The sequence below is a fragment of the Agelaius tricolor genome, unplaced genomic scaffold, assembly GCF_023055355.1.
Source record: "Agelaius tricolor isolate 1412-34295 unplaced genomic scaffold, bAgeTri1.0.p SCAF_4, whole genome shotgun sequence".
In the NCBI taxonomy this organism is placed as follows: domain Eukaryota; kingdom Metazoa; phylum Chordata; class Aves; order Passeriformes; family Icteridae; genus Agelaius; species Agelaius tricolor.
The window spans coordinates 15,593,640-15,620,251 of record NW_027269264.1 but is presented as its reverse complement, the minus strand read 5'-3'; the positions used below and the strand labels follow the sequence as shown (position 1 = coordinate 15,620,251).

At 37.8% G+C, this 26,612-nt stretch overlaps 1 protein-coding gene across 1 annotated transcript in view; it reads right to left on the bottom strand.

Annotated features, from left to right (window-relative positions):
• Positions 1-26,612, bottom strand: part of ADAMTS19 (ADAM metallopeptidase with thrombospondin type 1 motif 19) — a 132,866-nt gene that overhangs the window by 91,731 nt on the left and 14,523 nt on the right. Inside the window, exons 3-6 of the mRNA XM_071424720.1 lie at positions 14,568-14,733; positions 7,680-7,852; positions 6,671-6,754; positions 5,678-5,835 (exon numbers count right to left, since the gene is read on the bottom strand). Of these exons, the coding sequence (XP_071280821.1) occupies positions 5,678-5,835; positions 6,671-6,754; positions 7,680-7,852; positions 14,568-14,733 (581 nt within the window). The remainder of the gene's footprint in view (positions 1-5,677; positions 5,836-6,670; positions 6,755-7,679; positions 7,853-14,567; positions 14,734-26,612) is intronic.

Here is a 26,612-nt window from a genome sequence, read left to right as displayed (position 1 = left end):
TCTTTTCAGGTTTCCCTGCTTTCTTCTGCATCTGCAACCCTATTAATAAAATGATTAACTAATTAATTATCAGAAAGATCACGTGAGATTCTCATGAACTTCCCTGATGCCTCCTGGTAGTGTCAAATAAACCAAATTATCAAGAGATTGATAAATTGAGTACAAAATGGTCAAGAGAGTTGGCAGTATTGAAGTTATAGTGATGAAGACAAAATTAATAATAATCTCATCTCTCACCATGCATTTGCAAGAATTCAGTTTTCCAAAGCTGAAATTCACTAGGAGTTTAAGGACAGCAGTAGCAGTTTAATAACCCAATCTCTATCTCAATATGTTTCAGCCATTTTGACTGCCAAACACTCCAGGCTTTTGCAGTGACCCTGTAGTACCAGTTCCATTTATGCAGGGATCTTTCAGTCTTCCTCCTTTAACTTTCTTGAGGATTTGTTTTTGGTTCAGAAAGAAAATAAAAATCAAAGTCAGAAAAATAACTGGATTTCTTCTGTTTATTGGAAGGTAATAGCAACACTAAAAAAAATCTTGTCCAAGCTTTGGGGAGAGTTCTCGATGGCTGAAACTATTGGAAGTGAAACAATATTTATGAAATCTAAGTGCTGTTTATGCCATGAAGTACTTTATACAACAAGGTACTTTCTTACAGTGACAGTAGCTAACAGCACTGCTTCAACCCAGGGCAAGGAGATCTCAGATACTGAAGATCAGAAGGAATAAAGGGCTGACACACAGTATCAACATGGAATATCACTACCTGATGAATATGAGGAGAATCAGAAGTCTATTTTCTGTCATAAGGATATGTGAAAATATTAGTTCTGAAAAGGAGAAAAAAGAACTCGGTCTTTTTCTGTACTATTCTTCTCACACTTTTTCTACAAACCACTTTGACAACAGATTGACCAATGCACTGGAAAAGCAGCAAAATGCATAATTTTTAAGTGAAGGTAAATTCTGCCTCATTCTTGTAAGCCCATGTTTATACACTTCAAAGCTTTCATTGCCTAATTTGTAATAGAGGCTATATAAGAACTTAAGCACCATCACAGAACAACTGGGAATTCCACAGGCCTTTTCCTGCCTTATTTTCAGTAACCTCATTCAGGTCAAGCACCCTGTGCAGATAGGAACTGATAATGTTATCTCAGGGGCCACCAAAATGTGGGCTTGTCTCTGCACATTCAGACCCTGTACCTTAAAAGGCAAGGAGGATGTTGATGCAACCTGCTGCATTTTTTCCTCAGAGAAATTATCTATCTTTTTATAGCTAGATACTGTTTCTAGATAGACAGTATCTATATCAGATAGATATACTATCTATAAAGTAACTGGGCTAATTTATAACTGTGAATACAGTAAAACTTACCTGATAAAACAGGTAGTTTTATCAAGACAGTCCTTAAAACACTTTTTACCTTAATTATCACATATATCCAACTTCCCTAGTAATCTTCTAAATAGATTACAAACTCTTTCTGCCTTTCTTCTGTTTCATGGCACCATACTTTAAAGAGGATATCAGTTCATCAAAATAAGCCAATTTAAAGGGAAACTAAACAAAAACTGACATCATGAAATAGGGCCAAAGTAAATTGAAACGAATTGGTAGCAGATACACATCATTACAGTCTAGCTGGGCAGCAGAGAAAGCTGCGGGGAGAAGTTGGTTTTGCTTTCCTCCTTACAGAACAAATGCAAAATTAAGTTTTGAAAAGTACCTTTTTCCTGAAAATGGCCCTTTGGCTGCTGAATACCAATCTCTACAACATCGACATCACACTCTTTGTACTTAGGCATTAAAAATTAGCTCTGCAGAACACTCAATACTTCATTTCTAACTCTTTTGGTTACTACACAAAACTGGCATGTGAAAGCACACAGGAAAGCTTTTACAAAGAACTCTTGCTGTTCTATTATCAAGCAAGACAAAAGAGGAGATGTGGCAACTTTTAGGAGGGCTGCCACAGAATGTGCTGGATATCCAAAACTTTACACATTTACTGAAAAAACACCAAGCAGTTGGTGTTCATCTGTATAAACAAAATCATTTCTCTCAATAAGCAGACCTGCTGTCCAAATGGAAGTTGTGGCAATGGAGCTGGTTCCCTGCTTGCAAAACAGAATGAGACTCTGAATTAACAAAACACACGTGTAGAGCCACACATGGTGTTAGCTATACCATAAACTTGGTGATGTGTAGAGGTAGCCTGGACTAGCAAAACATTCCCAGTCAGAAAATTGCTCTGGTATGATTTATTAGCAGCTAAAGCAGCTCTCAGGTGGGAGGCAGTACAGTCTAGAGAATAATACCACTGCAAAATAAAAACATCAGAAGAACAGGTCATTAATTTCTGGCTCCAACAATAACCTATTATTTGACATCTAACCAATCATTTCCCTTCTCTCTACCTCAAATTCCATAAAATTGATCGGAGACTTAATCCAAAAAATTGTATTTAAAATGGCAGGTAAAAAATTGTAGACAACCCTGGAGCAAGTCCAGACAAGAGGCATGAAAACAATCAGAGGGCTGGAGTGCCTCTCTTATGAAGACAGGCTAAGAAAGTTTTGGTAGATCAGCCTGGAGAAGAGAGGAGCTCTTTATACTACCTTCCAGCACCTAAAGCAGATTTACAAGAAGACTGGAGAGGAACTTTTTACAGGGGCATGTAGTGACAGGACAAAGGAGAATAGCATTAAACTGAAATTGGCAAGATTTATATTAGATTTTAGGAAGAAATTCTTTACTGTAAAGGTTTGAGACATTGGCTCACGTTACCCAGAGAAGCTGTGAAAGCCCCATTCCTAGAAATTCTAAAGGCCAAGTTGGATGGGGCTTTGACTAATGTGCTCTAATACAAAATATCCCTCCCCATGTGATAGGGGGTTTGGAACTGGGTGATCTTTAAGGTCCATTCCAACCCAAACAATTCTATGATTCTATGAAATCAAAATATCATTATTACAAAGCAGAAAAGCATCTTAACATAAGATCAGATCTTTGCAAAGCTTTTTTACCATTAGAATCACAGTATGCCAGAATGTTTAGGGTTGGAAGGGACTTCTGGAGACCATCCAGTCCAATCCTACTGTCAAGGCAGGGTCACCTGGAGCAGGTGATACAGGAACATGTCCCAGTGGGGTGTAAATGTCTCCAGAGAGGGACATTCCATGACCTCCCTGTGCAGCCTGTTCCAGTGCTCTGAAAATCTCAATGTAAAGAAGTTTTACCTCATGTTGAGGTGGAATTTCTTGTGTTTTGGTTATGGCCATTGCTCCTTGTCCTGTCATGGGCACCATGGAAAAGAGTCTGGCACCATCCTCTTGGTGCCAGCCTTTGAGATATTTATATTCAGAGATCTAAAGAGATCCCCTCTAAGTCTTCTCTGGACTAAAGAGGCCCAGCTCCTGCAGTCTGTCCTCAGAAGAGAGATGCTCCAGATCACAAATCATCTCTGTGGCCTCTGCTGGACCCTCTGCAGTAGCTCCTTGTCTTTCTTACACTGAGGAGCCCAGAATTGAACACAATGCCATGGATGTGGGCAAAGAGAGGGACAGGATCACCTTCCCCAGCCCGTTGACCATATTGTTCCCAATACACCCCAGAATCCCCTTGGTCCTCCTGGCCCCAAGGGTACACTAGCAGCTCATGGTCAATTTGTCATCCACCAAGATTTCCAGAAGTGCTGCATTAAATCCAAAAAGCTGTGTGGCCAAAAGCATTGACAGTTGAAGACATTTCCAGACTACTGACTCTCATCAACTTAACTAATGCCTCACTTGCATCAGTACAGAATGCCTCTGCCTCTTCCCATAAAGGCTCATTAAGCTGAAGATGAAACAATGACAGGAAAAAGGTGTCACATGCTCTATTTATTTTATAGCATCTTACTACTCATGAGAGGCACCTTATAAGCTAAAGAATGTTGCTATGTTCACTCTCTTGGCCCATACAGGCTTGAAGCATTTGATACTTGCTCTAACTACTGCTGCTGCTATTGTAGATGCTGCTGGCTGCCTCAGCTGTCTCAAATAAGAGAGCCCAAGGTTTCTAGCAAACAAGCAGAATGCTCTTGCTCACTATCCTTGAACAGTCACAAGGAATAGCTAGATGTAAGGAAGTCTATTCCCCTTTAGCCATCCTGATTAACCCAACACCATCTATGGTACTCAGGCATCCTTTATTCCTTGGCCCAAGTTTACTCTTTCCTACTGCTTGCTTCTTTTCTTCCCCTTTCTTTCTTTCCAGACCTTCCTCCCCTACCCTGCCCCAGCCCCACAATGCACTCACTACTATTAAAATCAGTTTGGGGTCTTAATCTACAAAATTGACTTCTAGTCTGTTACTCCAAGTATATTTCCTGATGAGCTAAGACAAAGTTGCTGCAGAGAGCATTATTTCTTGTGTCTTCCACTAGACTTGAAAGGAGCTTGTGAGAACTACAGCTTAGTTCATGTATAAATGTGTAACAAAGAATAATCTGCCCCCTCAAAGCCCCAGTAATCCATAAAACTGATACACACATCAAATAGAGGAGGATGACACAGAGTAAGAAGTGTAGGCTTTTCTCAGAAAAGAAAATTGAACAGCAAAAGTAGCAACAAAGCTCTTACCACAGACAGCTTGGACTTCTAAATTTCCTGCTTCTGGTAAGTAACTGGCTCTCCAAAGCAGGAAAATTTAGGGAAACATTTTCTGCTTCAAAAGATTGAAATACACTATAGATATTGGAGTAATCAGAACGAAACTAATTTCAAGAAGAATGCATTATTTTTATTTTCTATAGGTTCTCAGTGAGAGTGCTGTGAATAAATGGCAAAAGACGGCATGTAGGTGTAAAGATTACAAACAGTTTTAGAACACCATATCACTGACCAGCATGGGACTGCACAGCAGTATTCCACTATAGCCAATCACAGGAATTTTCTTTGGAAGGGAGCTCTGAAGGTTATCCAGTCCAAGCTCCACCTCAAAAATGGCACTAAGTCCAACCCTAGGCTGGTTGAATCATGATTCTGTCCTTTTTTCTGGATCATGCCTCTGGATCAGACAAAACCATGAAAGTCCCTGCTTGGAAGGAAAGAGGTGAACTGGAGGCCTATTTCCTTCTCAATGTGTGAAATGCCTGACACTTAAGAGCTACAAGGAACTGCAGATCTGGAATCATACCCTAGTGGCTGCAGGACATATCCTGAAGATGTACATGATGTACCTTCAGCACAGGGTGAATCATACCAGTTCTAGATCAGTTAAGAGGGAAGCATAACTCAGTAATGTGCCTAATGCTGGTCTAGCTCTGAATGGTTTAAATATGCTTTTGTGTTTTGACTGAAAGCATCTACAGGTTTGGGGTGCTGCCTCTTTTAAATGAAGGCGCATGGATGAAGGATTCCAACCTTTGCTATACAGATAAAGTCTTAGCTATATAGCCAAAGAATAAACAAGAGTAACCTGTTCATCACTTCAAATATTTACCATCTGGGAAATACTGCTTTCTGCACCACCTTTAGCAACACCTTATCACCAACTTTGAGATCCAGATGCCTCAAAATGCTCCCTTCCTCACTGCAAACTAAATTCTTACTATATTGGCCATCTACTTTGATCTATGTTCACACTAGCCTTCTGCCTATTTTTAATGCTCATCTTTCACTACTTTACCTTGTTATCAATATAGCTGCATCAACTGAAGTCATGTCTTCTCCCCAGCTTGTTGACATTTCTAAGTGTATATCATTCTTCTTGCCAAATTCTTCATGTTGCCATTTACAAAAGCTTTCCAGCATTTTTTCACCATGATGTCCAATATACATATCTGCCTGGAAATGAAAAGAAATTAATGCTTTTAAAATTAGGATCCTATAGTAGATATATACTTTGAACCTTTTTTGACTGAGCTAGTAAAAATATTCTGCTTTTTATGGCATAATATGTCCATGGCAAAACAACTCAAACTTCAGGTGCCGAAACCACCTTCCTTACCTGTTAAAGATACAAATGAAGACAGTGCATTAAGAGTGTACATGTGTACTAGAGTTCACTCAAACTCTAGTCTTATTTATTTCCTCATTCTCATCCATGGTGAGGAAAAGTATAATGGTGTTAAGATGCAGAACGTGAACATAAAATGACATTACTCCACTGCTGAGAGGAACTGGAGAAATAAATTACTTATTCACTAGAAAATTATAGCATTTTAGATTAGAACTATTGGTAAGGGAATCCCACTTCCTTATAAGCTAAGTGCTATATCAACTTTTGTTTGTCTAGGGATTACACAACAAAGAACATCAGTCCTCCTTATGCAATCCAATGGATTTAAAGGAAATTATTTTTCTATTGAGATATATGAATGCACAAAAAGCAGAGCAGAAGCAGATTTTGCTAAGATCTACCTGATTTCCACATGGAAACTCTGACTGACTTTTAATTGCAGGAACAGATAAATCTCAATACATGCAGCACATAAATTAGAAGATTAATCTTTACTGGGGCTGCTTGTCAGTGGAAATCACTACATAATATACGAAAGCTAACAAGGAAGCAAGGAAATTTTTTAGCCATTAAAGTTCATAAATATTGCAAGCTTTTGCAGAGCAACAAGCTAAGTAGCATTACCCTCTACAGGCTAAGACAAATGTCATAAATACCTACTGGAGTCTCATGAAGAAGGACAAGTTTAGTCACTCGAAGATTTACTTGTAATCCTAGACTCTTGTGTTGGAAAAGATTAAAAACCTAAAAGAGAAAAAACAATCCAACAAATAAGAATATGAATTTGTATTGCACGTACACTAAAAATAACAGAACCCCAAAGAACCTCAAAAACTCTCATATTCTACTGTGACTGCTTTTATTTTCTGTAATCTGAACAGAACATTAAGATAATGCACTGTGTTGGTCTTCTGAAGTGAAAACAGAGCTTAGGCAATATTCATTCTGGGAACATAAAAAAAGACCTTTTCCTCTCAATGGCCACAATCACTTTATAAACTGTGGCCTTTTTCTCCAAGTATTTACATACACATTTAATACTGTTCATATGAAAATTTCTATTCATTTAAATCCAAGATCTTGGACCAAGTGGTCTCAGCCAACATCTAACTCTCTAATTCTTCCTATCATTCAGACTAGTTAAAGCTCATATTAATTTTTCAGCTTATGCTCCTTCCTTAGAACAATCTTTCCTTGTATATTACAGATGCTACTTTTCACTGCTTTATGCACCAAATGCTTTATACACTACAGCTACAGATAGAACTGGAAGTGAATGCAATTGTCCAAATTCATTCTTCTTTCTTTCTTTTTTTTCCACCACCACTGACCACACAATGCTTTCCCATAACAATGTCATGTCTTCGTTTCAAGCACAGGTCACCAGAAACTATCCAATATCCCAACCTTTCCAACAACATGGGCTTCTAACCAAAAAGTCATCTTGTTCTCTCACTTCCAGGCTTCCCCAAGATGTATGACCAGACATTACAGAGAAGCCTGCAGCACTACAATTTTCTGCTGCAAAACATACGGACTAAGCTGCTGATGGTCCTGTCTTGACTATGCCTTACAGGTGTTCAGTCAGAATCACTAGAAGGAGCAATGAAATCAGCCTGCTGTGCATGTGTTGTTGGCAAAACATCAAAAACAGTTTTAAATTTCCTACCATGTTTAAGATGGTTAGAATAAATCTTCTGGCAGCATCTGTTCCATGATACGAAACCATAGCTGGATCTGCCACCACAACAGTTTCTATGTTGTACTCTTGAGGCAACTTGTAAGAGTATCGCTTTCCTCTTCCACTTTCAGACACTTTTTGAGTCTTGGATTTCCTTTTATCTGTAAACCAAAACATTGCTTGAGAAACTCATCCTTCAAACTACCCCTGCAGTACTTTTCAGGATTTTTTACCCTTGGTTATATTATAACTCTCATCATGTGGAAACTAATAGCTATGGACTTTAATATGTTGTGCTTATTTGCTACTGCCAATGCTAAGGCTCATACTGAAGGTCTCCACTATGTATAAATATTACCTCATACCAAGAAAACAGAAATTTTATCCATCTTTTCAAATAAAGTCAGAAAGATTATTTGCAGCCTTTCAACTAACATATTTATAAAAAGAATATGTGTCTCTTACTTTGTTTGTGAGAGAAAACTCAACTCATGTTGGGTCTGAAGGAAAAACAGTGTCACTGACATTGCATAATTTTTGTCTGTCCATCTTCATAAATCACAGAGAAAACATCTTGATGTCTCGATATCTTAGCATACAAGACAACAAATACAGTTGCACCACAAAGTCATGTATTTGGTAAATACATGCAACAATTCTGTTATTTGCAAAGAGGAAATACTATTTTAGATGAATGACAGAGAATGACATCGGTTTGTTAGAAATAAAAAAGTGAATTTTTACTGACATGACTTCAAAATCTGTGCTCCCATCATTATAAGCAGCTGAAGCAAAGTAATAAAACCAAACCCTGGAAACAGGCCTCCAAATCTACCGACAGCTAAAATTTGAAACATGTTATGTTTATTGTAAGGTTGAGGTTATTAATGTTGTTAATTTTCAGTTTCCCCTCCAAAAACCCAACAAAATTGCCTCACTACTATGATACATAGTAGTATGTAGTAGGATACATAGTAGTATCGTAGTACATACTACATAATTATACGAGCCAGAAGGTGGTCAGATTTACATACAACAGTTAGCAATGCCATTTTAAATAATCTAATTTAAAACAAAATGAAAAATTAAACTTATTGTAATAGCCAAATATTGTTAGATCCTCTTGAGAGGATGTAAAACTTCTGGGACTGATCTCATTGAAACCAAGTGAAGTTTCTTGAAGTATCTAAAATGGAATATCAGGCTCTCTGTGATGAAAAAAAGTAATGTTTAAGATGACAATTATGTTCTGGAAACAATCAGATGTTCAAAAATTTTGAGACAATGTTTTGCAATTCAACCAATCTCATCTCTAATTGGAAAGTTCCTGCAGTATATTTTATAATACATGACCACTCTCCAAAAAATAATTCACTCTTCAGGACATTGCTAAAAATGAACTCACAAAGTCAATTAACTAACAAATTAAATTTAAAATATAAAATACCAGTGGGAGAGGGGCCTGTGATTTAAATATATGTTTAATATAGATTTTATGTAAATATAATGCAGATACATATTTTTCAATGTAATCCGTATAAATTACACACACTTAAAAAAGGTTTCTATCCTTTTCTGAATAATTCATAAAATTTGAATTTTATGAATTCAATTTGAATTATTTAGTCATTACACATTTGAATTACACATTTGAATGATTTAGTCCATCCCACTACATCTGAGAAGGTCTTACTGATCCCTCTACAACTGGTGGCAGTGTAAGACCTACTATCAGATTTACTAAAAGAAATAAGTATGTATTCTCCAGAAAAAAATGTTTGGTGTTTGATGACCTAGAAGTAGAAACAGCTATAAAATCAAACTATCTTAAATTAAAGTGTCTTATTTTGATCCTTCAGACACTTGCTTAGCCTTATAACTTCTGCTACAATCTAGCCTAACTCATGTTTGCTAACTGTGGATCTACAGCCTAGTTTATAAAATATTATGTGTGTTTTCATCACTCTTTTGAGAATAATTTCTAATGAAACCTCAGTGTTATTATTTGTGCCAAAAAAAACACCTCCTATAAGCTATACAACTATGGCTTGACATAAAAGCATCTAATGCTGTAAGTGTAAGCTATAGGTCTAAGTTTAAAAAGTAAACTCATGTGGGTTAAAAAACATCTCTTATGACCCATCTGGTCAATCTGCCTTCTTCCTAGGCACAGTGCAGTTTCCAGCAACAGTTTATTCACTGTTCATTTCTTTGTAAAAGACAGCAGCTAGTGATTGAAAACTTTAAATTTAATCTTAGCATGTACAGAGAATTCTCTTAACACATTTCTCTAAAAGTTATAGCCAGTAGCGCATTTCTGTTCAGAACTGACTGTCCACAATAAAATACGTCATTGTGCTAAACACTAAGAACACTGTGGTCCCATAAGCAGTTGAAACCTCTGTCTTTTGGGATTGCAGTGAATGAGAAGACTACACAGCTCTCTAGACAAGCTGTCTGCCCATCATTTGTCTGCCTTAGATATCTCTCCCATTAACAAACCAATGGACAATCTGTTCTTGGCCAGCCAACCTTTTCCAAATTGCTGGCAGAAATCCCCATCACGAGATCTCATTTATCTGAAACTTGTAGCTCTTTCCTAAGACCTTTAAATAAATTGAATTAGTAATTTTGGTACTACTGGTATTCAAACAACTGCCACAACTGCCGCCAGATAATAAGGGAAACAGGCTTTAGGCAAAAACTCATATTTCTTTACATATTCATAAATCAGTAAAAATTACAAAGAACTGGTCATTATTGAAGGCAAAGTATGTAAGAGATAACTGCTGCAAACAACCCAGATACATAATAATTCATGTACTAACAAGATAAAAGACAGACGAAAGATGCATAAATTCATCTTAAAAATTTAATTACACTGCCAAAATAAAAGATAAATTCTACGGGAGAGTTCTGTGCAATAAGACTTCTGTTGATGCAACTATGTAGAATAAGGAGATTCCATATCCGTAGAGTACTTAAACTCAGTTGACTGAAAGATAGGAATACTGCATTAGTTCAGCAAGAAGGGTAAAAATACTGCAGCAAATAAATTTGACATAAAATAGGCAATTAAGAGAAAACAAGCAGAAATGTTAACAAAACAATTATCCCACATTAAAAAAATTTAGAGCCATCTACTATAATCACAGGTTACACAAAGTATCTAAGCCAACATTAAGAAGAGGCTGTGACTACAAGACTCCTGGACACCTTCAAGTCCTCAGGCAAAAAAGCATTTCCTGAGTATATGCACATGCAGTCCAGACTACAGAGGAATCACCATCACTCCCCAGCGGGTAACCTAGTCATACGGAAATTGCAGTATTCTGCTTACACAGGGAATATTGAGGAGCTTAAGAAGCCATGAGCTATACCTCCACTATAATTTGAATAGGGATTTAAATACTTTCCCACAGAGCGACAACTTTTTCTACCCAAGGAGTACAAATTAATATCTCAAGTAGCACCCGTCTCCATCTTATGCAATCTCTTAGATCCATGACCAAGATTGTTTGCACATTTTATTGCATATTTTATCACATATAAACAGGCTGTAGAGCAGGAATCAACACAGCTTTCCCAGCTGACTCCCCAGTCTACATGCCATAAAGTAAGACTTCTGCTTTTGATTCAGTGAAACTTAGCAAGCTTTTCCAGCAATATTCCATCAATCTAAGAGGTAAAGCACACTGGTATCTCAGGACAGTATATTGTTTATTGCCAGAACTAAGAAGTAGAATAGGAGTCTTCCAAATTCAGAAGGGATTCAAAATTCACATTAACCATATCCTGGGTAAGAGATTTCATTTTTCCCAATATGGCCCATGCCTTTACCAGGAGTTCCGTTTACTATATAAACAACTTCAGAATGCTTCAGAGCAGATAGAAGAAAAAAAACCTTAGCTTCCCAATGTGGCCCTTTGCTCTAATTACAACTGCTTCTCTCACATTTTTTCTGTAACATAGTTCTGTACTGGTTTCTTTTAAAGGCGTGGAGTGTAAGGTCTGCGTATGTGCAACTATATGTGCAACTATTACATATTCACATATGTAAATAAATCATACACACTTTCAACAAAAGGATATATGTGCACACTGTCAACAATCAAGAAAGCAACTGCTTCTGTCAGTATAATTCTCTCCCTCGCCTAATTAATAAGAAAACTACCCCATTCACAAAAACAAGTTCTTTGCTCTCTCCAAACAAGCTTGGCTGCGTAGCAACTTTCAATCCAGCCCTCAAAGGTAACAGACAACAAACAATACCTTCTTTGATTGCCTCTGCTAGTTCTCCATGAAAAGCTATTATTCCCAATAGTGATCCTTCAACACCTCCAGCACAGACATTCATTCCTTCTGATAATTACAATTCATCACTGGCAATACATATTTACTTGATAGGTAGCCAGCCTTTGAGATCAATTTGGATCAAAACCAGCAAGAGAAATACCTGTTTCTATCCTGACGCACAAACACTGTAGAAGCAAGAGACATGGTTGTAAGACAGGACCATGTTGCTGAAAAGTTAGTGTGTTACCAAGGCTGCAGCTGCAATATGTCACAAAGTTACATCTCTACCATAAAGGCATCTGAGACTATCTCAGAGAGCCCCACATACTCATCTGCTTTATTTTTATTTAATTGATCTACTTAGCTTATTATTTGACTTAGAATTCTGAAATACTTATGTAAAGGCTTATTTTTTATGCTTTTATTCACTTTAAGGCTGTACCATGTGTGCAAACATGCATGTATGTAGCATGTGTCTGTAGCATGAGTATTTTGGTGATGTTCACTAAATTCATGTCACACCAAGAAATTGCTCTCAGCATAGAGAGAGCTTTTAAGCATCTAACTTACTGCAGTCACTTTTACTAAAATAATCTGTAGCAGGGGAGTGAGTGACTGGTCTTCTAGAACAACAGCATTGGTTAGAAAGTGCAGCTATTTACACTCCCTAACATAATAACATTGTGTCAGAAGATGCTACTCAGTTATGGACAGCTTGCACTATTTTGATATTTTAAACCTGATGGTAGATATAATGAAACTTCCTTCAAACAGATATTTGATTCTCTGCCGACAGATTTAGAACAAATCAGAGCTTGGAGTGTAAGATTATTCCAAAAGATTAATCCCATTTTAGAGTGTAAGAGAAAGTGAAAGGATATTTGATAATGAACATCACAGAAGAATCATGTCCTTATGGAGAAAGTTTGCATCCTTACTCATTTTCATACCCATCACAGTTTGCGACTTTGTCAGATACTCCTCCCCCCTTTTTGCAGTGCATACACTATGCATACTTTTCATTTTTTCTTCCTCATTCCCATACACATGCAGGCATGCATACTCTAACTCACTTTTCTCTAATAGGGAGGAATAAATAGCTTTACTTAATGTGAAAAACTTGTGATAATATAGAAAGTTTAACTTTCAGATAAGCAGTGTCAATGTAATACAAACCCTAGAATAGTAATATAGAGCCAAACTGGAGGAAGTTGTATGTAATTTATTTCATCCCACTGCAAAAAGAGCCTTGCTTTGCAAATTTATCTTTGATTTCAAACTCTGGATGGATGCCTAACTATAAAAACAATACTTCCAAAATAGAGGAAAAAACCCCACCACAAAACATGTCACGTTTATTCTGTAACTATATAAAATGGACAGAGCAGTATAAATATTCAGAAAGGATCAGACAGCCATGGAAAAGTTTAGGCTGAAAATGATCTCCAGAGGGCAGCTAGTCCAACCTCCTGCTCAAGTCAGGCCAAGTGTCAGAGTATGATCAGCTCTTTTAGAGCCATTTCTAGACATGCTGTATAAATACCTGAGGATGTGGATCTGACAGCCTCTCCAGGCAACCTGTTCCAGTGCTAAGCATTCTTGTAGAGATTTTATTTTCCTTATGGAAATTGAAATTTCCTTCAACACAAGTTACAACTGTTATCTGTCACAGCATACCTCTAAGGAATGTCTGGCTTCATCTTTTCTCTGCAGACCCTTAGGCACCAGACAACTGCAGCTATATCCTTTCTTTACCTTTCCTTACCTGCTTGAAATAACTTAGTTCCTTCTGCTTCATCCCAAATATCATATAATCCAGCCTCCTAACCATTTCAGTGCACTTCTGCCATTTTCTTTGCACTTTGCCAAGATTTCACTTACACATGAAAAATAAGCCTAAAAATGTGCACTCATTCTGGTTTATTTCCTAGGAGAAAAATAACTTCTCACAACAACACTAGAAACCCTCAGCTCATGCTGAGGTCAAAGGACTGAGATGTCCTCCATCCTTTGAAGAATGACAGCTGATGATGAAGCAGAAAAAACAAAACACTGTCTTTCACAAAAGCCATTCTTCCCTTCCCCAGTGAAAACTATGAAGTCATCACTATGTGCCAAACTTCTGTTGAAACCCTTCTACTTCAACAACTTGTTCTACCTGCCATTGAGGAAGACGCATTAGGATTGTTTCATACACATCCAAGTGTCATTCACAGAACAAGAACACGTATAAAAATCACAGAAAACAGAAAATTAAATACAAGCATTGCACATGGTGAGTGATTAAGCAGCTCTGATGACAGAGAGAGACAAGAAATAGCTTTTAAATATTAAGTTGAAATTAACACATGCCCTAAAGATTTCTACTTTCTAATACAAATGCATATTAAGAAGCAGAGTCTATTCCTAATGGACAACTCCTTCTCCCAACAAGTGACATGCCACCTTGGAGTCCACTGTAGGGTACTGCTACAAGAATATCCAGCTCTGCTTCTGTCAAGGTTCTGATGTAACTACTATCTACTTTTCTTGAAAATATATTTGCTACATTACAGCTTTGCAGTGCGATTTTTATATTACCTGTAACAACACCACAGTAATGATTCTGAGAAGGTGGCTTTTCAGAAATTTTCTCCTCTACGGACCTTTTTCGTCTGTACACCCTGTGTGCATGTCCTGTCACAGCCAATGTGCGATTGAGTGGCTCAATAAATATGAAGTCCTCATTAATCTGTATAAACCCCATCTGTAAAGGAAAACAAAAGCAACATATAAGGTAAGAATTTATTAAGTTGTGCACAGTCCTGCAGGAGAAAAAAAACCCAAAAGATTCCATTTAAGGAAACACTTTGTTTTAGTAACCTTATGAGCAAAGTGAGCACCTTTGTATTTTACAAGTTTTCTACTTCAATGAACTAGAATAAATTTCATTTATTTCAGCTAAATCTGGGTGGGTGGGTGGCTACATGCCAGCAGCATATGCACAGTAAAAGATACAGAATGTTAAAAGTTTACTTTGGGAGACCCAGGAGGTCATTTATATATATGTACGGTATGTACAAAAAAAGTCTATACACTGGTTTTATTATTAATTATTGTCACATTTTTAGATAGCTATATTTAATGAAATAACAGGCACAATGTAAGGCATATGAATACATGCTGAACAAATGTGAGGATGGAAAAGAAATATTGTGGCACTCTTTTTACTCTTTTCAAACTAAAAGAACCCAAAACTATTTTTAAAAGGCAGAAATCCCTTTTCGGTTTCCAGCAGTAACACCAGAAAAATATTTGAATAAAGCCATTTAGTTGGTTAACTCTTCCCCTGTCTCAATGTATTTATACACACCAACACACAGGAAAAGTTAACACACCAGATGCACATCTAATATTACAAGGGCATAGCTAATGCTGAAAAAAAATATTATAAAATATACTTATATAAATACCACACAAATAAAACTCAGCACAAGCTGTTAAGATTCCAATACATAAAAGTTTCCTATCAAGAGTAAATCTGGAGACAGCAAGGCTTGTGGGGTTTCTCCCCCCACATTAGCAAGACTGACAGTTAATTTCCTCACTCTCTAAACTTAAAAAATATATTATTCTGTTTTGCTACAGAAACAAAACTATGTGATATATCTGGATAAGGGAAGCAGACAGTTCTTCTGTATATTTTTATCCAGGAGAGAAATAAAAAACAATTTTGTTTTTTCTGGAATCATGTAAGTGCCATTATCACATTGGATATCCTGTCTGACAGATGAATAAACCACCCAAAAATATTCTGACCCAAGGAAAAAAACAAAATCAAAATTTTTGAGTGGTACAAAACACAATTTCATTCAAACACAACACCTCAAAAAGAAAAAATCCAACAATCTTTCTGCACAATCACACGACATAAATGTGAATACACACACTTAATTTTCATTCAGTTACAATAGCTAAGGAATGCTGAACAGATGTCAAAAGGTCATCACTAACACTGCACACAAACACAAATGTATCTGGGGATTTGGCTGTTCCTTTTCCTTTTTTCACTTACATTTTAGGTTCAGTTCAGCAGGAGCTTTAAATGTCACATACTAGAAAATTAGCTAGCTACATATTGCTAAGTACTTTCTGTACACCATCAAGACAGCACTTTTTGAAAAGTGTATCTTTAAAAAGGCTACTTTTACATAACAAATAACTTGTCCTATATAAACTTTAAATTACGTGAAATAAACTTATTTAAAAGCATAGTTCTCAAGTACTAGTAAAAGGCATAAATCACTTTTCATTTGATTTTTATGTCAAATACTGAATTTCACTCAGGCATAGATTATTTTACTTTTTTAAAGAATTATTTTGTATATGAAAGATGTTGATAAACTAAATATAGAACAAGAATTGCAGCCCACTAGTGGTGCTGCAAGTATCCCCTGTACACCAACAAATTAGGATTGTTGGCTTAGTCCTTAGTCCCTCCTCAACAGTGTCAATCACAGAACATTTGTCACATTTCTTCCATCTCCATTCTCTGTTGCAAAATGAAACCAGGGCTTTAAGATGATGCTCTTCAGGTTGCCACCATTCATCAGACATTCTGAAAAGCTGTGCCAGGACTGACATATAATGTTCTCTTCGAGCTCCTCGCAGAAGGAACAGAAAGTGAAGTTTAATTCATTGGTAGAGAAATCCAAAATATATTGCCTGTTTCCTGAGTCAGAAGTTAAAGAACTGAACAGTGATGTAAAGTTATAGATACGCAAATGGATGATTCTCAGACAAATATGGATAACCAAATAATCTTTGATGCCATTTTCACTGTTTTTGGGGAAAAAAAAAAAAAAAAAAAAAAAAAAAAAAAAAAAAAAAAAACCACATTATTTCTCTAAGTTTTGGATAATTTCACAGGTGGAAAGTGGTAGGTGAAACTGTAGCTTTGTCAACCATGCTCTTATATTTTCATAATCATTACAAATGGAGTTAAGAAGATCTTTTTATGAAGTAAACACAGAAAGCAGAGAAGTCAAAGCATGCATTAAAGCATTTTAGTTTCAACACACGTTCAGATATTGAATGCCAGGGCAAATTACAGCCTTTTGACAGTTCAAATGGCAAAACTTCCATGTTACGAGAATGCACAGCAGAACAAGGATTAAAAAGATGGAAAAGCAAAACACTAATATCCATCTGGGATAGAACTGTGAGCTTGGACAAACTGACACATCTTCCACCAGTTTCGTTTGAAAAAATACTACTGCTCACAGCTGCAATTGAAAAGCCCCCCAGGAAGCTGGACATATCTCATGTAAAGGTAACATAGCATGCCATTCTTTCCCCCTGTAGCACATATATCTCAGTAGATTTCAAGCCCAGCGCAATCTAATTTGGCAAAAAAAAAATCTTCAAATTTTGTAACTATTGATAAACTTGGTACTTGCTCTGTATTTTATATATTTATGAAGTAAAGAGAGTCCTTAAGTTTAGGGCAAACTTCAGCTGATGGGCAAATAAAACTTCACTTGCAGAAAACTAACTTTTTGCCAAATTTGGATAGTGGGAAACCAAGACAAATGAAAACAACACCTTTCCCCAGCACCTTGAGTGGCACAGGTCAGGTGGGGAGCAGTGGGTGTAGTCAGCATGTTACAATTTCTCCCTGCTGCAGCCAACTCTCCACTGTCTTGTGAAGCAAATGCACACAGCGAGTAAGGATGGGCTGTATGAGACTCTACTTCTTCCTGCTCCCAACATACTTCCCAAGGCAAATATCAATGGGAAAAATGCACTCCTATCAGATGCAGAAAATGTTTACGTTACTTAGTACACATGTTGCGTCCATCAGAACCACAATATTAATGTCACATTTGAAGTATAAAAATGAAAGGTTCCCTTCACTGCACCATACAAAAAACCAAATTGTCATTATAAGTTCATTATTTACTTGTTTTGAAACATAATTTCATAACAGGCTTTGTGCTATTTGTCAAATGTCCCAAAACTGAGCATTAATTTCTGAGTAAACAGGCAAAATCTTTTATTTGCATTTCAGTATCCCACTCTGAAGGTTTTTCTCCATGATTTTAACAATCCAGATTTAATTTAGTGACTTGATTCTAACAATTCTATCAGAACCTGACCTGAGCGGAAATACAACAAAAAGTCTCCAGCTCTTACTAATGACTTTCCATCTATAAGAACCTTCATTGCTGAAGGCTGAGGAAACATAAGTGCCTTCAGTTCATAAGTGCCTCCTCTCTTCAATTCACTGTGTTTCACAGCTGTGCACATCATATGCACCGCCCTTTTCCTGGAGGTTTTCTCTGCCTGTCTGCTCACTCCAATCTGCTGCACAGAGTTAAGAGACATCACAGAGGGAAGAGTCAGTATTATCACTGTTGACTGGCTTTCAGGTGCTGACATAGTGATCAATCCAATCCTTTCTGGGATATTTTTTACTCCTAGGGCTGTGCCTTACTGAAGTACACAAATATGCACAATGATACACCTTATAGCCCCAAGAGAGGAAAAAAGCATTTAGACTGTTATGCAGAGATCACTGGGTTCAAAGCATGTATTCAGGTACTAGCCCCCAGAATTGAGGTCTGTGGAAACCATTTTTGCATGGCTTTTAAATCCTTCCAAATCCTCTATATTCCTATACAGTCTGGTTTAAGACACACACTGCTCTGAATTCTTAAGAAAATCGTTCTCTATATGAGAGGATGCTGCTCTCACGTTTAAGACAATGGCTACTTTTTTCAAAACAACCTGATGTTGCACAAAGATGCAGGAAAACATTTATGTTGTTAGTCCGCAGCACTCCCTATGCTACTAACAATGAAACAGGTATTCACGACACTAAGCCATATACTGGACTTGATGATCTCAAAAGTCTTTTCCAACTCAATTGATTCTATGATACACACAAAATGTAACTGCAAACATTATACATAAAATTTATCAATTCTGAATGCTCTAATTTTTTAAGTGTCTTTTTTAGTAAAAGCACAAATGTACTTCCTAAATTCATGGCGGTGTTTTAAAGTCAGATATTTGGTCACTGCTATCAGCAGTGAAATTCATGAATCAGACAGGAGTCCCTCCAAATGCCAGAGCTATCTGTGCAATAAACAAGCTGGTCATGAGGTTCAAGTGACCACTACTTCTACATGCCATCTTCTCTCTGTTCTTCTTGTTACAACTGTCAGCCTCCTGGAGACTGTAGACTTCTTGAACTTACATTGTCACAAAGTTCCCTGGTTCAGCTTGTACCACTATTTTCAGAAAAGTCGGTGCAGTCTGAACTACTGCATACTTGCCTTTTGACCATCAGAAGAATTTAGTAGAACTGGCAAACCAATCATAAAATGCTGAAATTATGTGCTCCATCCCCCTTTCTCTTCCCTTGTCCAGAAAGCTCTTGCCCACTTTCTGGTTGACTAATCTGTAGCTTAAAAGATCAAATACACCTAAACTTAAGAAACACCTGTGACAAAGGAAGGCACAGGCACACCCCAACACATGAAAAGACTGAAAGACCTATGAAAAGAATAAAAACCTAGCAGAAAAGGCCACTTGCTACCAGTCATCTGGAGCTCTCCAATACTGATTGTAACACCCAGTATTAACACAGCTCATGTACATTATTCAGAATAAAGGACACTGTCTTGAAGGAAACACTAGCTGAGAGAACAATTGGCTAATTCCTCTAGCAACTTACCTAGCACAATTTCAGCTTTCCCTCAAAGTCATAAAAAGCCATTTAATCTTCTTATTCTAGCCAGAAAATCAAACATATTAAAATATATTTATATATCATTATGAGTTGCAGCTTTGCTTATAGATTTCACTTGACTACTGAAACAAACTCAGCTCAATTCAACACACTAAGTCAAACCAAATTTTCTCTTTGCATCACATGCATCATGCATTATTTCATTATTTTCATTATACAACCTTAATTTTCACTGCTTTGGTCCTGTAGTACTGGGAAAATAATGAATAAGACACAATGCAAATTACCTCTGTATTTTAATGTCTTAGATCCATACATCAATTCCAGTCTCCTATGCATTTGAGATTTTGTAAAATTGAGATTATCTTATCTAGATATTCTTATAACACAAATCCTTTGTCAGACTACACTTCTTTTCACATTTCCTTGCTGCTACTGTTAAATGAAACAGTTTCAATAGAACTGCTGCCCTATTATTTCACTATTCTTATTTGAAATGTTTCACATTTTTATCTTTTAACATTTGGAAATCTTTCCAATGTTACAACTTTATTGATTCATGGCCATTATTTTAGATCCATCTGATCCAGGGTCAACACTGCTTTCCTTCTGGGCCAGCTCTCCAGGCTGGCTTTCCAAGGTCCCTTGATAATCACTCCGCAGTTTTTATAAAAGGGAATCACAGAGTATCGCAGTTCCTACTGTGTGAGAACACATATTAGCCTTTGACTACTGCTTGATGAAAGAGGCTTACTACAACTCTGAGATTAGCTCAGCTGGTTAGAGTCAGGTGCTAATAGCATCAAGGTTTGTGGATTCAATCCCTGTATGGGCCACCCACTTAAGAGTTGAACTTGATCCTTGTGGGTCCTTTCCAACTTGGAATATTCTGATTATGTAATTATCCTTGTAACCACAAATTAATTCCTCTCCCTGAACTTTAGCAAACAGAACTGCAACTCAACTGCAACCACATTTCAGCTACCACTACACTGCAAATTTGTGAAAGGAGAATAAAGTTTCTATATCTTCACTTAACGTCCTCCACCAAGTTCATATGCTTGATGGCTCATAACGAATCTGTGATCAGCAAATACACACACCTTTTTTTCCTCCTGTCACTGTCAGCTAGTTCACTAGGCTACAAAGTAAATCTATAAATGTATAAAACTGGTAAGTCACAAATAGAAGCAACTTACCTTTGGTCTGGCTACAGCCTTTGGTCTGTTTAATTCTTCTGTGCCTCCCAGCTCTGAAAAGGAGAGCCGAGCCCCCAGGGATTGTTACTGACCTTACCTCTGGATCATATAAAGCATCCAAACTAGGTTTTTCATGACTACATCTCAAAGGGACTGACCCTTCCAGCCGCAGAGGGGTTTACTTCTTTTGAAAATACTTAATCATCTAAAACATTGCCTTCTCTCCACATTAATATGAACAAAAGTCACACTGAAAACTAAGCAAAGTTTACTGGAACTCTTTCTCTCACTCTGCCAGTTAAATTTGTGAGAGTTGGACTTCAAAGTGATCATAGGAAGTAACACCAAAGTTACATCTTCCACAGAAAACCAGACAACTTCACATGAAGAATGAAGTCTTCAAGAAGTGGGAAAGCACAGAACAACAGACAAAAATATAATAAGATGACTACAGGTGTCTCTGTTTCTCTGCGAGCCTCTCAGGAACCCTGGGCCAGTCCTGAGTCGGCAGACACCGGGGAGGGCAGCCCCGACACGGCTGACAGCGGGGAGACACTGTCTGTGTGTGCCCCGAGGGTACTGAGGGCACCTGGGCTGGCAGGGAGACACTGTCTGTGTGTGCCCCGAGGGTACTGAGGGCACCTAGGCTGGGGGGAGACACTGTGTGTGTGTGCCCCGAGGGTGCTGAGGGCACCTGGGCTGGCAGCAGGGAGACACTGTCTGTGTGTGCCCCGAGGGTACTGAGGGCACCTGGGCTGGCAGGGAGACACTGTCTGTGTGTGCCCCGAGGGTGCTGAGGGCACCTGGGCTGGGGGGAGACACTCTCTGTGTGTGCCCCAAGGGTGCTGAGGGCACCTGGGCTGGCAGGGAGACACTCTCTGTGTGTGCCCCGAGGGTGCTGAGGGCACCTGGGCTGACAGCAGGGAGACACTCTCTGTGTGTGCCCCGAGGGTGCTGAGGGCACCTGGGCTGGCAGGGAGACACTCTCTGTGTGTGCCCCGAGGGTGCTGAGGGCACCTGGGCTGGGGGGAGACACTCTCTGTGCCCCGAGGGTACTGAGGGCACCTGGGCTGACAGCAGGGAGACACTGTCTGTGTGTGCCCCGAGGGTGCTGAGGGCACCTGGGCTGACAGCAGGGAGACACTGTCTGTGTGTGCCCCGAGGGTGCTGAGGGCACCTGGGCTGACAGCAGGGAGACACTGTCTGTGTGTGCCCCGAGGGTGCTGAGGGCACCTGGGCTGGCAGCAGGGAGACACTCTCTGTGTGTGCCCCGAGGGTACTGAGGGCACCTGGGCTGGCAGGGAGACACTCTCTGTGTGTGCCCCGAGGGTGCTGAGGGCACCTGGGCTGGGCGCCTTTGCAGCACAAGAGACACCAGAGACATTGGTAGATGATAAAGGGCCGACTCTTAGCAGGGGTTAATCCAAGGTTTTATTAGGATCCCAAAGGAGCTCCTGCACCTCAGGGGCCTCCTGCCGAGAGCCCCGGGAGATGTGCCAAGGTCACGTTTAAAGGGAGGTGGAAACCAAAAGTAGATAACATTTTACCAACCAATGAGTGACCCTAAGGGATGGGTACTAGGGGATAGACATTTAGGACAGCGTATGGGGCAAGGCTTGGGGGGCTGACCCCTGGCCTCTGGCTAATCACTCGACGACCTGGACCAAAACTTCTGGATGGAGGGATGGGATTCTGAGTGATTGACAGAGAGCCAGGGTGGGGGTTTGGGGATGATCTCATCCAGGGAGAGGGATAACACAGGTAAAGGGAGGGGAGTACAGTCTGGGATAAACCATTTGGGAAAAATATGGGAATACAAAACAAAACTACTTCAAAGTATTACAAAGTATAAAAACGCACTACAACATACAGGTAACACAGTTCCTACACTTTCTGATTTCCAATTTATTATTTATGGTTATGGTTACACCTGACATTCAGTTTCTATAAAGTACTTTTTTGTATCTCAACTTTCTAGCTCTGCCTAGTTTTATCTGTTTGTCTTTGGAGCTACTTACTTTTCCTAAGGCATAAGGCGAGTAACATGATATGGTTGTGAAAATTGTTTCCCCTAAGCAATGTGCCCACAAGTTCATTACAACATCATGTATGCTTTCACATGTTTTCCTTAAAAGAAAAAAAAAGACAAATTTTAAGAAGTTTACTGAAGCTAAACATATGTTGCTGTTTTCACAGATTTATTGCTTCAATAGCACATTGTAAATTAACTCCACTGTACACTATTATTTTGGCAGCAGTTATCCTGAAGTGGAGTTGAGCTGTAGTTTGTTTCAGTCAAATTAGTTGTGTAAAAACACTGGAATGGCCTCGATGTTTTAAAATACAGAATTCATTTCAAGCCCTTTAGAATCTTGTAATGAGAAGGCACAGAATAGTTTAAGCATACATCAAAATTTTCAAAATCACTAAGGCACCATAAATCAAATTTCACAAAACTAAATGAAGACAAATAGACATTGATATTGAGAGAAACCCTATAGTTCTTACGATGACTCGTTTTGGAACAACTGTAGGAACCTTATAAACAATTACTACCCTACACAGAGTGTCCCATGAACTGTATTTGAGTGTGCTGTTCTTTCTCTCCTTAGATACAAGACTAATCTTTTCCAGTTTGAGGTAACTGAAGTATCTTTGATAACATTTCATTGAAAACTACTTCCACAAGGCAATTCTAAGTTCTATTTTCAAATGCTTAGAACAGAAAAGTAACAAATATGAAACACAAACTCCTATAGCTAAATGTACCATTACTGTTGTATAGCCTATTTTTCTAAAAAAACAGATGGCAACCAAACCAACTGCATGTAGCTGCAGATAACTTTATCACAAGGTGTCACAGGAATATAATACTGTTATGCATGATAGGCACATACATGATATGTAATAGTAACCTCCAGAAAATTTAAAATTTTGGGGCTTGAACAGGTATGACGAGACAAAGAATGTCATCAATGAGCCAGGTAAAAGCACAGAAAACAGCAAAAGCCAGCAAAAATCCCAGTATCTTCATTAAAACCATAGAATGACAGAAATGCAGGTCTCATAGAGGTATCAATAATTCACATAACCTCATTTTAGTGCCACCAAAAAAAAAAAAGTATAAGTATGTATTTATGGAGAGTTATCAGAAGGAACATCATGAAATTCATCTAGGATGAATGCCAAGCCTAGCTCCAGTCCCTGGGACAGATCCACATCTGGGACTAGTACAGACTTCACATTACAAGGATTGATGGTGAGAAGATATTCTAAAATAGTCCTGGTAGTCCTTGAGGGCAATAGGTATACAACATAGAATCATACTTGTCTGTGATGTTGTTTTACTCAGTTGTTTATCAGCTGTCCTGATCACTAAATTCTAGTCCAATTCTATTATTCAGTTTCATTCTGTCTTTGCTATAAGTTTTGAATTCTCATCTTGTTCTGTCATTGACTTGCAATCTAAATTTTGCCAAGATACTGATGTATTCTTAACTAGCATTCAGTTTGGGTATTATATATGTATATGCTGAATACCAAAAATCTGAGACATTCAGAACTAGTGGCTATATTATAAAAATTTTACATAAATTACCATTTAAAGCCTACTTTTCAATTGCAACATCTACAAAACAAATAACTGCAGTTACATGGTAACATGCAAAAATAGTTGAAAAATATTTGACAGAAGCACTCTAAATGCATTTTTCCTGTTACCATGTTGCACAGCTAAAATTACTGTGTAAATAAATATATATTTTTTACTTAATTGCAGATATCAAGATTCTTGATACACAGCTATAGAATAGCTTTACATCTACCCATCTATCAGGTGTTTAGGTTCTACAGCCTTTCAAAGAGAAGGAAAAAGGAAAGGGGAGAGAGACTACAGAATATAGACATGGTCTGGAAATTTGAGTTTGTAGTACATGAACTTCCATTTTCCTTCACCTAAACAGTTTCATGTTCACTCAAGAAAAGTATTCCACAATTATACCTTTGAAATCATAAATTCAAAATTATTAATACCTGAAGATTTATACTTAGCAACTAGAAACTAGGAAGTGCAGACTTAACACAGGCATGTTCTTCTTTCTTTTTTTTTTTTTTTTTATGCAGCATTCTGGAAGTTTATGACGTACAGAAAGCCTACTACTCCCAGCACAGGTAACTTAATTAGAAAGAACAGCACACACAACAATTTTAAAAAGCAAATTAGCATTTTTGATCCAAGTGCTACAAGGTATTGTTGACATGAAATTGAGTATATGTGACAGTCAATTAAAAAACTGTTTTCGAGACACATAGGATTAATGAGACACTGAAAATACCCTTGATTTTTAAACTAACTTAAATTGAAAAACTATTTCATTCATTTGCTACAGGCAACTATAAAAGGATTGACTACTACTATTAAAAGAGACAGCTATGGGCAAGTCAGACTTCATCAACGGTGCAGCTATTTCATGTTCAGAATATCCATACTTGCACACAAGGCACACTGTAACCCTTAAGAAAATAAATATAATACTTTCATCCTTAGATGCTTAAAAGAATGCAGATTTTATGGCAACCATGACTTTGTCACAAAAGACAACAACATGTAATATGCCAACTCACCATGTGATATGTTAATGGTCTCTTTCTGATCATTTCTCCCTTCATTCAGTAGCTTCTACCCTTTATCTTAGGAGGTTGAACTAACTAGATCTAAAACTAACTAGATCTTGGAATTATTCCTTTCTCTCATGTAGTTTTGTTTTCTATTTCAGAAGAAACAGAAACTACAAGGAAGGGCTAGACAGCCTTAAAGGCTGACTGTTAGCTCAGTAACATAAGATAAATTACTAAAAGCATAGAATGATTTGGGTTGGGAAGGACCTTAAAGATCCTCTCATTCCAACCCCCGTGTCATGGGCAGCGACACCTTGCACTAGATCAGGTTGCCCAAAGCCCACCCCGACTGGCCTTGAACATTGCCAGGTATGGGGCATCCACAGCTTCTCTGGGCAATCTGTTTCTGCACCTTCTGAGGAAAGAACTTAGTCGTAATTTCTAATCTAAACATTTACTCAGTTTTTAAGGCATATCCTATCACCCCAAGACCTTGCAAAAAGTCCCTCTCCAGCTCTTTTGTAGACCTACAATCAGATCAGAAGAGACTTTCTCAATATAGAATGTTAAAAGGCAAGACAAATGAGGCTGTTGTTCTGGCCACAATGATAACTCTCAATTAGCTCTGGGCAATATATGCTTAATAAACAAGATAACAGTATTCCATCCTAGCTGTCTAAACACTAAGATTTAGATCTGATTTCATAATGATTTAGATCAATGGTACTGTTTTGATAATAAAGTTTTTTTTACAAAATTAAGATACTGAATTTATGCTACGTAGCAAAATCCATTGCCCATAGTTTATGTTACAAAATTAATTCATTTAAAAATAATATTTAATGCATGGAGCTAGAGCTACTAAAGAGAAGGCAACTAGAAGGCAATATCTGTGAAAAAATAAAAATTGGCCACCTTATTCCTCTCCACTTGCACTAAAAAATCATTATTACTGACTCAAAAATAATTAAAATTCTATTAAAAGAACATGGAAAATTTCCATACTCACAGCTCTAAAAGATGATCTACGGATAGAAACTTTTTTTTTTTAAAGAAAGTTCTTTTAGTGGTCTC